At 54.3% G+C, this 14,924-nt stretch overlaps 7 protein-coding genes across 7 annotated transcripts, besides 7 other annotated features; 3 read left to right on the top strand and 4 right to left on the bottom strand.

Annotated features, from left to right (window-relative positions):
- Positions 1-256: 256 nt before the first annotated feature.
- On the bottom strand, positions 257-910 carry ACLA_007830 (uncharacterized protein; the record flags this gene model as incomplete). Its single annotated transcript, XM_001273448.1, has 1 exon — positions 257-910. One exon carries the CDS (start codon positions 908-910, stop codon positions 257-259), a length of 654 nt encoding a protein of 217 aa, XP_001273449.1.
- A 401-nt stretch (positions 911-1,311) lies between these two features.
- On the bottom strand, positions 1,312-2,114 carry ACLA_007820 (glycoside hydrolase family 12 protein; the record flags this gene model as incomplete). Its single annotated transcript, XM_001273447.1, has 3 exons — positions 1,312-1,391; positions 1,439-1,656; positions 1,708-2,114. The coding sequence occupies 3 exons, from the start codon at positions 2,112-2,114 to the stop codon at positions 1,312-1,314; spliced, it is 705 nt and encodes a 234-aa protein (XP_001273448.1).
- A 1,229-nt stretch (positions 2,115-3,343) lies between these two features.
- ACLA_007810 (glycosyl hydrolase family 3 N terminal domain protein) lies at positions 3,344-5,603 on the top strand (the record flags this gene model as incomplete). Its single annotated transcript, XM_001273446.1, has 5 exons — positions 3,344-3,709; positions 3,758-3,901; positions 3,928-4,380; positions 4,514-4,566; positions 5,537-5,603. The coding sequence occupies 5 exons, from the start codon at positions 3,344-3,346 to the stop codon at positions 5,601-5,603; spliced, it is 1,083 nt and encodes a 360-aa protein (XP_001273447.1).
- A 154-nt stretch (positions 5,604-5,757) lies between these two features.
- ACLA_007800 (NAD(P)-dependent alcohol dehydrogenase) lies at positions 5,758-7,194 on the bottom strand (the record flags this gene model as incomplete). Its single annotated transcript, XM_001273445.1, has 6 exons — positions 5,758-5,862; positions 5,919-5,990; positions 6,044-6,094; positions 6,145-6,444; positions 6,491-6,915; positions 6,975-7,194. 6 exons carry the CDS (start codon positions 7,192-7,194, stop codon positions 5,758-5,760), a joined length of 1,173 nt encoding a protein of 390 aa, XP_001273446.1.
- A 1,458-nt stretch (positions 7,195-8,652) lies between these two features.
- On the top strand, positions 8,653-10,925 carry pox1 (putative fatty-acyl coenzyme A oxidase (Pox1); the record flags this gene model as incomplete). The annotated part of the gene is made up of 4 exons (XM_001273444.1): positions 8,653-9,018; positions 9,091-9,464; positions 9,517-10,180; positions 10,251-10,925. 4 exons carry the CDS (start codon positions 8,653-8,655, stop codon positions 10,923-10,925), a joined length of 2,079 nt encoding a protein of 692 aa, XP_001273445.1.
- A 381-nt stretch (positions 10,926-11,306) lies between these two features.
- On the top strand, positions 11,307-12,188 carry ACLA_007780 (putative ubiE/COQ5 methyltransferase; the record flags this gene model as incomplete). Its single annotated transcript, XM_001273443.1, has 1 exon — positions 11,307-12,188. One exon carries the CDS (start codon positions 11,307-11,309, stop codon positions 12,186-12,188), a length of 882 nt encoding a protein of 293 aa, XP_001273444.1.
- Positions 11,778-11,938: a microsatellite.
- Positions 11,782-11,834: a microsatellite.
- Positions 11,784-11,834: a microsatellite.
- Positions 11,985-12,128: a microsatellite.
- A 145-nt stretch (positions 12,189-12,333) lies between the features above and the next one.
- Positions 12,334-14,664, bottom strand: sit1 (putative siderochrome-iron transporter Sit1; the record flags this gene model as incomplete). The annotated part of the gene is made up of 10 exons (XM_001273442.1): positions 12,334-12,707; positions 12,767-12,826; positions 12,880-13,067; positions 13,115-13,208; positions 13,263-13,320; positions 13,379-13,795; positions 13,858-13,962; positions 14,074-14,214; positions 14,276-14,359; positions 14,434-14,664. 10 exons carry the CDS (start codon positions 14,662-14,664, stop codon positions 12,334-12,336), a joined length of 1,752 nt encoding a protein of 583 aa, XP_001273443.1.
- Positions 14,026-14,072: a microsatellite.
- Positions 14,027-14,065: a microsatellite.
- A 96-nt stretch (positions 14,665-14,760) lies between the features above and the next one.
- Positions 14,761-14,792: a microsatellite.
- Between the last annotated feature and the right edge of the window lie 132 nt (positions 14,793-14,924).

Here is a 14,924-nt window from a genome sequence, read left to right as displayed (position 1 = left end):
TTTGCATACCAACAACCGAAGACGGAGCATCCTTTCCGCTGCTCCATGTACCGAGATCGGTAGTATAAGGGATACATAGTTCTCTTCAACTATCCACTGGAAACGTCCAAGAACCAATATAGCTTCTTTTGTACGGCGCCTGGTCGATTCTTCCTACCTTCCTTTCCCCAGCACTCACCTGGTTTCATCCACTAATCGCAAGTGGAGTCTCTTACCATTGCATCAACAAACGGAGTAGCATATGACATTATTCCCATCACCAATCTTTCCGAATCTCCCTCAAATGCTGCACCATCAACCCATGGTCCTCGACAAGATGCAGTGTCTCCCTCCCCTCGATCAGCGCATTCATAAACCCGGGCCTCCCAACTTGATAAAACCGCACATAACACCCAACAGTAAGAATCCCATGAATCATCCTCCCGTCCCTCTCAACCTCCTCCCCATACTCCTCCGCCAGCTCTCCCGCCATCATCTCCTCCAAACCCAACCAATCCGGCCCCTGGCCCACCACCGGCGGCGCACAGCATCGCATCTGCAGAAAATGAATACCCGTCATCTCCGTTCCCCTCTGCGGCATCAGGCCGATGTACCCTGGGATCCAGGGTAACGGGGAACGCAGGTCCAGCTGCACGAAGTACCTCTGCGAGGCGCGGACTTGAACGGTGGGCGGGGCAAAACCGAAGTATGTCCCCAGGATCTCGGTCCACACGAGGCAGACGGCGAGGCGGTCCGAGTGGAGGGCTATATTGCTGATTTTCTGACGGAGGGATGGAGTGTAGAGGGATGGGGGGAGGTTGGTTGCTAGGGTGTGGGTTTCGGGGGTCATGTCGCCGTCGGGGGTGAAGGTGGGGAGGACGGTGGTGTATAAGTTGCTTGGGAACTTGGTTTTGGATGGTCTGGTGGACATGTCTGTTCTCGCTTCTGAAGGAGGTTTAGATAGGTGACAGATATGGGTATGACACGGTTTTTATATCTATCCATGGCATCAGCGTGGAGTGCTGACGATCTGAGATCGGGTGCGCGCTGGACAAAGAGATTGAAGACATAATAATCCCTTTGTCTATGTCGTGTGGATTGCTCTTCGAACAAGGCGTGGGATGATAAAGACCAGGGCTCAATACAGCGATTGCAAAAGAGTGTAAGACAGTCACTTGGTATATAGCCTGTTGCGATAGCATTTCTATCTCAACCGCCGTCACCCTTCTCACTGTATTGCATGGTCTCATCCATCCTACCAAAAGTACAACCATAAGCGCATGTCACAATCTAACCCCATCTCTACTTCTCTGTACATCAACCCGTCCTCGCCTAGTTAACACTGGCACTCCAGTGAGCGACAGTAAACGTCGATTTTCCGCCAGTGAAGGGCTCGGTTCCGAATTGCATATCTATCCGAGTCAGTACCAAGTCTTGAGCCCGGGGAACAGGGACATACTAATCAAGTGCTGGCTTGAAGCTGGGAAATTATGCTTGGAAGCAAGATAGTGCCAGAACTCCATCAGATCACCGCTGTACGAGGTGATAGGGCTCGCAGCAACGAAGCTGTATGTCTTCTGTTTGTTGCCGCCGCACCAGAGCTCCCAGGTGTGGCCACCAACAGTGGCGGTACCAATCTTTGAGCCGATGGGCTGGACATTTCCATACCGAGCAAGCCTGCACGTATCAACAACTGTTCCTCAAGTCCACCAGTCAAGGCACACCTACCAGATCATCAACTCATAGTCACCGCTGTAGGTAACGTGGTTGATATCGGCCGCGGTGAACAGATCGTAAGACACATCAGCACGGATATTGGTATTGTCGTAGCTCCATTTGACAGCGGTTGGGATGCTAGTCAGCTCACTGACGAGTTTCTTTTTCAGCGCCACGCCGGAGTTGGGGTAGCTCTTGACCGAGTTCTTGCCGCCGGACCAGGACCAGGTGGTGTGCCAGGCAGCACCGGAGCCAGAGATGCCGTCGACATAGGTGCACTGGGAGCCGGAGCCGGAATCCTTGCCCCAGACGTTGTTGTTTACGTTGTACCGGCCGCTGGTGTAGCTGCCATACTGCTCGCAGAGGGGCTTCGCGAGGGCAACGGAGAGAAAGGCAGTGAGGGCAGCGACAATCTTCATGGTTGTTTATTTGAGATTTGGAAACTGTGAGACTTGATTCACAAGATGGAGACAAATGAAATGAAGGTGGTCTATCTTTTTATAGCCCATGGCGCAGTCGAGCGAAGCCATCAGTCCAACTACATGTCCATACTCGTGTATGTAAATTGGGGAGCCGTTGGTGTTTCACGTTGAGGCCTCGACAACAGGATAGCCGGCATTGAATGAAGATCATGCCCATCTAGGAGCTCGTCTGAAGAAAGTCGAAGACGAAGATGTCGATTGAGCCGGAATAGCACAACGATACCCCTGCGGTCACATACCCCATCTGGAACGGCCCTGCATCAGATAAAGTCCCGACACCAACAGCCGACTGCAAAAACGGGCTAGATTCCTTTCTTCAGCCAGGTGCATGTCGCCGTATCTGCCGTCGATTGTGAAGATCGGCATACATGTAAATCACGAAACGTGATGGACGTGACGGTGGTGGTGACAAGCGCCGGACTGTAAACGAACCAAGACTTATTATCCATCACGCCACACCGACTTGAAGAATTAAGGAGGGCAAAGTGGGGATTCGGCAGATCAGCCCGCTCGTCAAAAACTGCAACTGGAGTCCGCATAGAAAACGGAAGTCGTGAGGCTGATCCGTGATACACTGAAGTTTCGCCAGTGGCCTGGGTGATACCTCGCCTAAGTGACCTTCTTATTCCACTGCAATTTCCGCCAGGGAGGGGAACCCTGTCTAGAGATACATTCAGTCCAAGAATCCAAGTTCAGGTAAGTGAAAGGACCCTCTAAGAGAGAGAATAAGAGAGAGAGAGTAGAGTTGCATACCTAGACTGCAAAAATCAAATCTAACCATCACTGAACTTGCTGAGGTGAGGGTTCAGTACCTAGGCTGGGGATCTATTGTAGTTCTAGTTTCCCTTGTACTAAACCTCTTAGGTTTTAGTTGAAACTATTAGTTATAGCCTATGGGTTTATAGCTTTCTTTATATTAGGTAAAATTCCTAAATAGAGTTGCATTGCATACACGGACCGCAAAAAAATTGAATCCAACCCTGTAGGGGGGGAACCAGAACTGCTACAGATCCCTCGCCTAGGAACCAAACCGGCAAACCCTCACCTCAGTGAGTTCAGTGAGGGTTGGATTCTATTTTTGCAGTACGAACGTGGAAGGTAAGAAATTGCTAAGGTTATACCGTTATCTATAATCTATATATATGGGAACTGGGCCAGATTAGTGGATGAATGGGCCGTGTGTTGGAAATACGTACAAGCCGGTCTTGATCGATTACCCGTCGCTGTGTCTGCATGATGGGCCACTGGGTCTCCGTTTCGCAAACCCCGTCACCGCGTTTCCCGTGGCGATTAATGCCGGCGCCGACTGGGACAAAGAGCTACTGTATGCGCGTGGTGCCGCGATGGGGGAGGAAGCGAAGGGGCTAGGCGTGCATGTCCAGCTGGGCCCGGCTTCGGGACCGCTGGGGAAGAACCCAGACGGGGGACGGAACTGGGAGGGCTTTCCCGTGGATCCGTATCTTGCTGGTATTGGAATGGAGGAGAAGACAATTCGTGGGATGCAGGACTCGGGTGTACAAGCGTGCGCAAAGGTATGTCTCTTTCCCTTCTCAGAGTCGCTCAACGCTAATAGACAAAAGCACTGGCTCGGGAATGAACAAGAACATTATTGCGACACCATGAGCTCCAATATCGGCGACCGTGCCATGCACGAGCCTTATGCATGGCCATTTATAGATGCGGTCAGGGCAAACGTCGCATCTGTAATGTGCTCGTACAACAAGGTCAACAGCACCTAAGCTTATGAGAGCGACAATATTCACACAAGCTGCTGAAGGAAGAAATGGGCTTCCGCGGGTACATCATGAGCGACTGGGATGCGCAGCACAGCACTGTGCAGAGCGCTGTGACTGGGCTCGACATGACCATGCCGGGCAGCGACTTCAACAATCCTCCCGGGAGCATCTTCTGGGGGTCGAACCTGGAGGCTGCCATTGCGCACGGGTCTACGCCACAGGCCCGCCTGGACGACATTGTCACCCGCGTTCTGGCCTCGTGGTATCTTGTTGGTCAGGATGAGGGCTATCCCGATGTTGCGTTCAGCTCATGGAATGGCGGCGAGGCGAGCGTCGATGTGACCGGTGACCATGCCACCATCACCCGTGCTGTTGCCCGGGACTCCATTGTGCTGGTGAAGAACGATGGCAATGCATTGCCTTTGCAGAAACCTAAGAGCCTGGCTATTATCGGCCAGGATGCTATTGTCAATCCCAATGGCCCTAACGCCTGCACTGACCACGGCTGCAACATTGGCACCCTCGCCATGGGCTAGGGAAGCGGCACCAGCCAGTTTCCGTAACTCGGGCTGAACTACTAGATCAAATTTATACTAACAGCAAAATACCTCGTCGGGCCTCTCGACGCTATTCAGAAACGTGCTACTCCCGGGGTCGTTCACAGTTGGTAGCGATCGATGCTCTGCACGAACTTGAGGATCTGGAGGTATTTATGTATCTGGTGGCCGACAAGGAATCAATCCTCTTAGTATTTCCATTTCCATGGATGCAAGATAGTCGGTCTTACCCCCTCTACTATGGCGCATTGTTGTATGATGAGCATGCGCTGCCGACGTTGGGAAAAATCATGGTCTGCCATATTAGGGTTGTCAGGACACGATGGAATAATGGGATTCCATTGATAGATCCAAAAAGTACATCAAAAAGAGCAGTTCTCACAGGTAATGATCTACAATCCATCTTGTAGGGACCATAATGAGAAAATTGGAGCAGTGCTGGGATGGTGGGATTGGGCTGTGTATATATATCTTCTATGAGGATAGACTGCCTCGCCTGTCTCTGACATTGCAAATATCATCATACATAAATCCCATACTACTTAAAGCTCAGCTTGTATGCCATTAAATTCATGAGAAATATTAGAAACAAGCATTGCATGAATTCGTACAAATACAACTCAATTCATCTCCCAAATATCGCCCTCCATTCCCTTCAATGCCGTCATACCCAATAGTCACCTCCGTCTGGGTCAGAATCCTCCCACGAACACTTGGAATCCAACACCATCAACACACCCTAAATATGTGCTATTCCTTCAACATCATTCCCCCAAAGCTGAGAAAGATGGGCAACGTCTTCTCCAAGCAAAATTCACACAAGAGAAGGGAAAGCCCGGCACCCCGTGAGCCACCGGCCGACTCCGAGGATTCGTGGTCGGCGCTCAGCGAGGTTGCGGCTCCCGAGCCGATTGATCGGGAAGACCAAGCTCAGAGAGTACCGTCGCTGGAGGAGACTCTCTCGCAAGACGGCTCTGATCCAGATCATGGATTGAGCGAAGTGGCAGCGCCAGAGCCGAGTCCACGAGACGAGGAGGGTCTTTCTCGCCGGTCCAGTCTTGACGAGAACTTGGCTGCGAGTGGTCGTCGATGAAGCGGATTTCCTGCTAAGAATCTATTCTACTGCTAAGTGAAGGGAAAACCGGCTCCTGTCGGTTGAAGTGCAACAATTGGGGAGTGGTAGACATTCAAACATTTATCAACAGGAAGGCATTATCTTTTGACAGGACTTGGACGTATCCTTGTTACACGCGACGGCCACTTGTTTTGAGTGACGCCTATCTTTCACTATTGGACACCGAGGGAAGACTGTTTCTGAGGTCCCCAGACGAGAATCGGCTTGATGATCGTCCCGTCGTGCAGCCCTGCCAATGCTCGCTGATACTCCTCCGCCTGTGGGCATGGTCAGCACGACATCCGAATCTCCCGCTTCGACTCCGAATACTTACCGCTACGAATGTGACTAGTTTGTCGATTGGAAAATTCCCATGGCGGTACCACTCAATCATCTGCGGGATAGCCTGCGCGAATCTGTCAGCTAGGAATCCGCCAGAGAAGACCAACAGATGAGAACCTTTGTCGGTACCGAGTCCCCTTCGATACAGCCGATCAATGATACACCGGTCTAATCTGTTAGCAGACTGAGCAGTCATATCTCCTGAATATGGCTCCTACATTAATATGCTGACTGGCGCGGACATGCAAACCCCATTCGAGCGGTGGCACACCCACGAAGATGAATTTTCCTCGCCGACGGGTGATCCTGAAGCCCTCTTCGATCAGAGAAGGCGACCCGGTCGTGTCAATCACGATCGAGGGACCACTTTCGACAAGACTGCCGACCGCGCTGGCCAAGTCAAAGTTCTCCCCCGAGGTATTGACGACGTTTGTCGCACCGAGCTCTTGCGCAAGTTCCAGTCGCTTTGGGACCCGGTCTACGGCGATGATGGCCTTGCAGCCGCGGATTTTGGCCGCCTTTGGACTGTCAGCTACACGCACTTCTTCCATGATTAATGCTCACCATGATAGCCGCCATTCCCACTCCACCCACCCCCATCACCATCACGCTGTCGGACGAGGATGCATTGCAGATATTGGTTATCGCCCCGACACCGGTCTGGAAACTACACCCCAGCGGCGCAAACAGCTTCAGTTCGTCCTCGCTCCTGATCAGGTCCTTCGCGTTCACCACGGTTGCCTCGGACACAACAGTGGTCCGCGCAAAGCTGGACTGTCCAAAGAAATGGCGGGCCACGGTCGGTCCGGACCGCAACGGGACACGACCCGGCTGGCCGACGTAATTCTTCACCGCAAACGAGTGACAGTAAGCTGGGTGACCTTCCACACACTGCTCACACGATCGACAGGAGTCGAAGGAGAGGAGCACCGGGTCCCCGATCTGCACGGAAGTGACGTTCTTCCCGACGGAGCGGACGTAGCCAGCACCTGACCAGGCTGAGCACATCCTACCGAGGTGACGCTGAGGAGAACCGGTTGCCACGTACCTTCATGACCCACGATGCGAGGATACTGTGTGCCCAGGGTGCCTGTCGGGATTGCGCTGAAGATCAAGTCCGTATGGCAGACGCCCGTAGCGATGATGTCGACCAGGACTTCATGGTTTCCTGGGGTGTCGATGGCGATCTCTTCCAAGGACCAGACCGGCTGGCCGATGGTCTTTGGCTCCTGGGCGACAATGGCTGTGGTGGTGGTGGTGATTGTCATCGTGCTTTAAACCCCTGGCCTTCTGCTTTGGAATGGCTGGATGGTTCACAAAGCAGAGACAACCAACTCTGAGGTTGAGCTGTTACACAAAGGAGGGGTGTCCAAGTCATCTTCGACCATCTTCCAGGATGTTTTGCGATGGGCTCCTGCAGCTAGTCTTCTGTTGCGGGGCAGTCTTGACCTGGACACGAGATGGAGGTTTTATTGGACCATTGAGCGCCGTCCTACGCAGTACCAGGCTGGACTCTGAACAGCTGGGAATTTCAGCAAGGGTCCTTTGTCTGCTGCCAAGTACTATGGATGGTTCAGGAAGGGTCTTTCGATGTTGAAGTCCCTGTTGCTTTTAGAGACCGAAACTCGGGCATAGTGGAAATCCGCCGGCGTAAGACACTGCAACTCTCCATGACTATACAACCCCAAATTCGTCCTGTTGGATACCTCACTTAGCCACACTGGCGACGACTCACCATCCACCCTGCGATCTCCTTGGAACCAAAACGATAGCAGTCACCACACTCCACCATGACGATGACATCAGTATGCATCGTGTTTTTTTAGCGTCCAAACTGTCGGATCGCATGAGGATCATCTGGGGTGCATTTTATACAAGGGTAGAATAGATCCATATCTTTGTTTGTATAAATTTGAGCTGTGGACGGTCAGTAATCAGTATCACTATCCAGGAGTAGAAGCTCTGCGGTGATCCTCTTGGACGGCCAGGAGAGGATGTCCCGGGGGCATGTGATAGTGGGTTCTGCGGATGAATGGTGAAGCCACGAAGAGAGTCACGATCTGAACAGATTAGGGTTGGAATTCATGTGAAGTCGAAGCCTAGCATGTGGTCTCGATTGCAGTAGTTATCCCAGACTAGAATTGAAGCTCAACGATCGGGGGCAGATGGCGTCCATAATATACACTCTGTACATCCTCTGGAGCTGGAAGACGCCCAGCTGATAGGATCGGGGCCTATCACCTCAGGCATCACGTCCCTGCATGCTAGCTGCATCTCTAGTGAAAAAAAAACACACCAATCTGACTCGGCACTATATAATAATTTCTTGATCGAGATGATTAGACGGCTGTTTCTGATTTTCTCTTCTCTGCACCGCTGATCGGTCCGTCTGACTCTGATGTTTCTGAGTCTGGCAGAAAAGTCAGGCAGCAAGGCACCCACACCACCCGCCAGTTCAGCCGAGGTTGATTTTCCGCATCGGGAAACCTTCCAGCCAGGCCGAGGTGATTTCCATCTCTTGCCGTCTCCGTTTAGCATCCGTTCTTCTTCTATCTTCCCCCATCCCCCCCCATCATCCACTTCCACTTCACCCCGTGGAGTAAAAACGAAGTAAGTTTATAAGGGTCATTCCCCCCATCAAGACTTCTCTCTTACCCACATTCCTTTCCCCCCTTTCCCCAGATTCTCCCCGATCCTCCCCTCACGCCCCCCCCCGTATATTCACGATGCCTTCCCCCCCTCCCGACTGGGTCAAGGCCCTCACTCCCTCCAGCCCGCAGGGCACGGAGCTGCTCAAGCAGGAGCGTGCTCAGTCGAATGTCAAGGTCGACCAGCTGGGGGAGTTCCTCCACACCAAGGAGTTCCTGGAGAAGCAGCAACGCTTCATCCAGTTGCTCTCTGCCGAGAAGGTCTTTGACAAGAAGGACATGCACTCGCTGAGCCGGCCCGAGCGGATCCAGCGGGCACTCGCCAAGGGAAAGAGACTCCAACAGATGTCGGAACAGTACAACTGGTCGGCTCAGGATTATCACTTCGCCAGTGATATGATCGGAGAGCCCAATCCTTATGGTCTCCATGCGAGCATGTTCTTGGTACGTCCTTTTTTTTTTTTTTTATCAAACTGACGTGGGCACGGATGCTAACGATCTCCTCCCAAAAAAAAGGTCACCCTCCGCGAACAATGTACCCCCGAACAGAAGAAGCTCTTCCTCGAGCCCGCCGAGAAGTATCAGATCATCGGTTGCTATGCGCAAACGGAATTGGGCCACGGATCAAATGTGCGTGGCCTCGAGACGACGGCCACTTGGGATCCCACGGATAAGACCTTTGTGATTCACTCGCCCGCTTTGACCGCGTCCAAGTGGTGGATTGGATCTCTGGGCCGGACGGCCAACCATGCGGTGGTGATGGCGCAGTTGTTCATTGCTGGCAAGAACTATGGCCCCCACCCCTTCGTGGTCCAGATCCGTGATCTCAAAACCCATCAGCCTCTAGAGAACGTCTACGTTGGTGATATTGGACCCAAATTTGGTTACAAGTGAGTCAACCCTGGGAATACGTATGGGGAAATCAGTGGCTGACTTGCCTAGCACCATGGACAATGGTTTCCTCCTGTTTAACAAGTTCAAGATCCCTCACGTGAACATGCTGGCCCGCTTCTCCCAGGTCGACAAGGAGACGAACCAATACATGCGCCCGGCATCGCCGTCTCTGGTCTTCGGTACCATGACCTGGGTCCGGTCCAACATTGTCTTCCAGGCCGGTTCCGTCCTCGCGCGCGGTGTGACCATTGCCACTCGCTACTGTGCGGTCCGCAGACAGTTCCAGGACCGGGACGCTGCGCCCGGCGCGGGCGAGACCCAGGTCATCAACTACAAGATGGTGCAGATCCGTCTGCTGCCCCTGTTGGCCGCCATGTATGCGCTGCACTTCACTGGTCGGGCCATGATGGGTCTGTACGATGAGAACCAGAACAAGCGCGCCGCCGCCGAGGCCGGACAGGACCAGCGTGGTGCGGCTCCCGAGGCTCTTCGCGCGGGCTCCGATCTGCTGGCGGATCTGCACGCGACCTCGTGCGGTCTGAAGGCGCTGGCCAGTACCACGGCCGGAGAGGGTCTGGAGATCTGCCGTCGGGCCTGTGGTGGTCACGGCTACAGCAGCTTCAGCGGCATTGGACCCTTTTACGCCGATTATCTGCCCACCCTGACCTGGGAGGGTGACAACTACATGCTGACCCAGCAGGTTGCCCGATATGTAAGTTTGCATTTGGCCCCGATTTCTTTTTTTTTTCTCTTCGGTGACTCGATCCTAACAGCTTTTGTAGCTTCTCAAATCCGCTCGTGCTGTGCTTGCCGGCAAGGGGACTGGCAACGACACCAGCCGGATCCTTCAGGCCTACCTTGCTCGTCGTGACAAGGGTGCCTCGTTTGACATCCTCGAGGATGACAAGGACATTGTGGATGCGTTTGCCTGGCGGACAGCCCACCTGACCTTTGAGGCCCTCAAGCACCGCGATCTCGAGAAGCGGTCGTGGAACAGCCTGCTGGTTGACTTCTGGCGCCTGTCGACCGCCCACTCGCAGTACCTGGTGGTCCGGAACTTCTACGAGGCCGTCTCGTCGCCGCCGCTCGCCGCGTCGCTGGGTCCGGAGACCACCCAGGTCATGCACAGCCTGTTCCGCCTCTACGCGCTGAACACGCTAGAGCGGGAGGCGGCCGAGTTCTTCTCGTCCGGTGCCGTTACTGTGCGCCAGATCACCCTGACCCGCACCAACGCGGTGATGAAGCTTCTCGACGAGATCCGTCCGCACGCCGTGGCGCTGGTGGACGCATGGAAGATTCCCGACTGGACTCTGGACAGCAGTCTGGGCCGGTATGACGGCGACGTGTACCCGGATCTGTTCAAGCGGGCCAGCGAGAACCCGGTCAACGACCTGGTCTTCGATCCATACCCATGGAACGAGGCGGTGCTGAAGAATGCGGTGAAGAGCAAGCTATAAAGCTATCAGCGGTGATGTTTCTTTTTGGATTCCTTTTCTATTTGTGTATATCTTTAGCCTTGTATTTGATGATTAGAGATAGAGCCGGTCTATAGAATCGATTGACATAGATGAGTCATTCTGAAGATTTGGATTCGTGTGTCTGACTTTGTGTATCAAGATGATTCGACCTTGCAGACAGGGGATTGTATACCCCCCCTCTCCGATGTCGGAGCGGAGTTGGAGATGCCTTCGCATATAAGTATGTATACAGACAGCATCAGTCAACACCCATCCTCATTCCTCATCTCTCATTCATCAGATCCCAAGCAAATCCCCAGATCAAAGCTCTTCCTTCTTTCTTTTTTTTTTCTAAAAAAAACAAACAAAACAAAAACAAAAATGTCCAAATCCGAAACCGCCACGTACACCCACGGCCACCACGCCTCCGTCCTCCGTTCCCACAGCTGGCGCACCGCCGCCAACTCCGCCGCCTACCTCCTCCCGCACATCCAGCCACACATGCGCATCCTCGACGTCGGCTGCGGGCCCGGCACGATCACCATGGACCTGGCGCGGCTGGTCCCCGAGGGCCACGTGACGGGGCTCGAGCGGGATGCGGCGGGGGTACTGGACCAAGCACGCGCGCAGGCGGCGGCCCAGCACCTCGACAACATCAGCTTCGTGGCGGGCGACGGCAACGCGCTGGCGTTCGCCGACGGGTCCTTCGACCTCGTGCTCTGCCACCAGGTGCTGCAGCACGTGCGCGATCCCGTCGGCGTGCTGGCGGAGATGCGGCGCGTCGCCAAGACGGGCGGGCTGGTGGCCGCGCGCGAGAGCGACTACGGCGGCTTCGTGTGGTGGCCTGAGGTCGGTGGGCAGGGGCAGACGCAGGGGCAGGCGCAGGCGCAGGGGCAGGGGCAGGCGCAGCTGGGGCTGGAGGGCTGGCGGGCGTGTTATACGCGGGTGACGCGGGCGAACGGCGGCGAGCCGAATGCCGGGCGGATGGTGCATGCGTGGGCGCGGCGGGCGGGGTTTGCGGCCGACGCCATCACGTGCAGCTCGAGTAATTGGTGCTATGCGACGAAGGCGGAGGTGGAGTGGTGGAGTGGGTTGTGGGCGGAGCGGACGGTGGCGTCGGCGTTTGCGGCGACGGCGAAGGAGAATGCTGGGGTGGGCGAGGCGGAGTTGGAGGAGATTGCGGCGGCGTGGAGGCGGTGGGGGAGCGAGGAGGATGCGTGGTTTTCGGTCGTGTCCGGGGAGGTGATTTGTGTGAAGAGGTAGGTAGCTAGCTAGCTTGCTGGAAGGCGAGTTGTGTATGGAGGCGCGGGATTAGGAGGATTGTTATTGCTGTTGAGAATGGCTATTTATGAATCAAAGTTATTCACAGCCCATGTGGTCCAGGTGTCTTGTCTTTATATATTATACATCACTCCGGCGACGACAGATCGCTCTCGCTCTCCTCCGCCTTCTTCAGGGTCTGCTCGCGGGTCAGGAGTGGATTCCGGATGCAGAGCGAGAACGCAATCAGGGGTACGGTCAGGCAGATGCCTGTGATGCACAGCAGGCGCTGGGCGTGCTTGTAGGCCAGCACGACGGCGTCGCGATCCGGCGTGCCCACGGGATTGGCACTGGCGAAGCCAAAGGGGTCGCCGTAGACCTCGCCCGCCAGGGTTGCATTGCCGAGTTGCTTGACCAGTTCATTGGGCAGCACCTGCGTCCAGAGGGCGCCGGAGATGGTGTTGCCGAGGGCGCTGCCGACGTTGTAGCAGGCGAGGTAGATGCCCGTGATGACGGCCAGGTCTGCTTCTTTAGATTCCTTTTCTGTAAGGCTGGAAGGTGGGGGGAGGGGAGTGGCTTACGTTCATGCTTTGCAGCAGCCTGGATGCTGGCCTGTGCTGGGTAAGGGAACAAACCGCCCGCTACTTCGATTAGTGCACGTCTCAATCGGAACTGTCGAGGGGAGGAGACTTACCAATGCCGAGAAGAATCTGGCCGCCGATGATCCCAGAGTGACTCGATCCTTCGGTTCCTCCGCGGAAATGGATGAGGATGCCAAAGGCCGCCATGAAGATACAGGTACCGGCGACAATAAACGGCTTGAGCCGGCGCACTTTCAGGATCACGAACCCGAGGAGACATCCTGTGATCACGGAAGTGAAGCTGCGACGGTTAGCCAAGTCCAGCCATTTCGCCAGCGAGACACGAACCTGTATAGAGAGGTGATGCGCGTAGCACTGAGGGTCGTCTCATCGAAACTGACGACCAGGACGGTATAGAGATAGTCGCCCTGCAAAGTCCAGGCTACCCGACGTTAGCCACCACGCAAAAAGAAAGAGGTTGTCTCGCATCACCTACCTGTGTTGAGCATGACGGCGATTCCCAACGCAGCCCAGACAGCGCGGTCTTGCAGTAACTACGATTGAGTCAGCGATGATCCTAAGGATATTTGGAAACCTCATCTCATGACCCACCCTGAATGGAACCATGGGATGCTTGCAGGTACGCTCCCAGTAAATCCAGGCAGGAACACACAGCACACCGATCACAAGCGGAGCGATGATCTTGGCCGTCTTCCACTGGGCCGTGATGCCTCCGGCGATCGTGAACGGGACCAGGATCAGCGCCAAAAAGGCGATCAGAAGCAAGATGCCCACGACGTCAAGTTGCCAGAACAAGTCCCGCGCGAGCTGGGCATATCCTAATCTCGTCCGAGAGGTCTTGTATGCGTCCGGGTGCGATTTCTTGGCCTTGTAGTGCCCGACGAAGAGAGTGATGATCAAGGGAATGGTGCAGACGGGATAGATGATGGCGAACATGCCAATACCCCATCTCCAGGTGGTGGCCCCGAGCACGGAGGAGGTAACGTTGCCGCTAACCCAGGTGTTGATCTGCCAGGGTCAATGTCAGTTGGCTCCCACGATTCCTGAAGGGGTCAACGGTCATATCGTACCAGGAACGGGAGAGCGGGAACATATGAGAAGAGCAGACGAGAGCGAGTGGAGGTCACGTCGGCGATCAAGACCTCCAGCAACAGAATAATCAAAGTATATCCGATCTGCGGCCATTAACCTCCTATCCAATTCACCACATGCCATCCACATGGAGAGAGAGAGAGAAGATATATATATATATATATATATATATATATGTATACATATCTACATACCTGGTAAAGGACAGCTCCGGCGCAGAACGACTCAACATTGTCGGCGGCCGCCTCGACAATCGTCCCCACGGTATAGAAGGTCACCGACAGGAGGATCAACTCGATTCGTCCAACGACATCGGCGATTTTCGCCGCGGTAGGCTGCATTCTGTCAGCGACGGCAGCCCTCCTCCAACACACGAAACCAATTGACTTGACTTACCTGGGCAGCGGCGGCGATGACCGCCCGCAAGACATTGATAGCAGCCAACAGACTGTGCGAGTCGTAACTGGCGGTTGCTTGAGCCTATTCATTCACGAGGCATGAGCATGAGTAACCGAGAGCATATACTGATACGGAGAGACGACAAAAAAAAATACCTGATAAATATACCGAATCTGACCATCCAGACCGTAGACGTAGGCCACCAGGAACACACTGAGAAAGAGAAAAACCCGATGAACTAAGGTGAATTGCGATGAGATCACCTCGATCCGCCTGACACCGGGACTATCGACATCACTGTCCGCGAATCCCTTGAGGGAAGTTTGCGGGACGGTTGATTCCACGGCGTTCGGGACTTGCTTGTCGGCAGGCATCGGCGTCGCCATGTTTGACTAGGGGGAAGCTCGGCTTGGACAGCAGCAGAGATGCACCGAGGGGCAGCCTCTGCATTAAATAAATCGCCTGGAGAGCCTGTGTGTCAGTTCTTTTCTTTTCTTTTCTTCTTTTTTTTCTTTCGGCTGCTGAGCCCAAAAGTGCCAATGCTTGGCGAGGATTTTAGTGTCGCTGGTCGGCTCTCTTCATCTTATCAGATGGAACCAATGAACTAGTTCAACTGTTAGTGGGATTCTTGTTTGCCACGGTGAGA

This window comes from Aspergillus clavatus, genomic scaffold (assembly GCF_000002715.2).
Source record: "Aspergillus clavatus NRRL 1 1099423829797 genomic scaffold, whole genome shotgun sequence".
Taxonomy (NCBI): Eukaryota; Fungi; Ascomycota; class Eurotiomycetes; order Eurotiales; family Aspergillaceae; genus Aspergillus; species Aspergillus clavatus.
The sequence above is the reverse complement of the archived record's forward strand: the minus strand, read 5'-3'. Positions and strand labels throughout refer to the sequence as shown.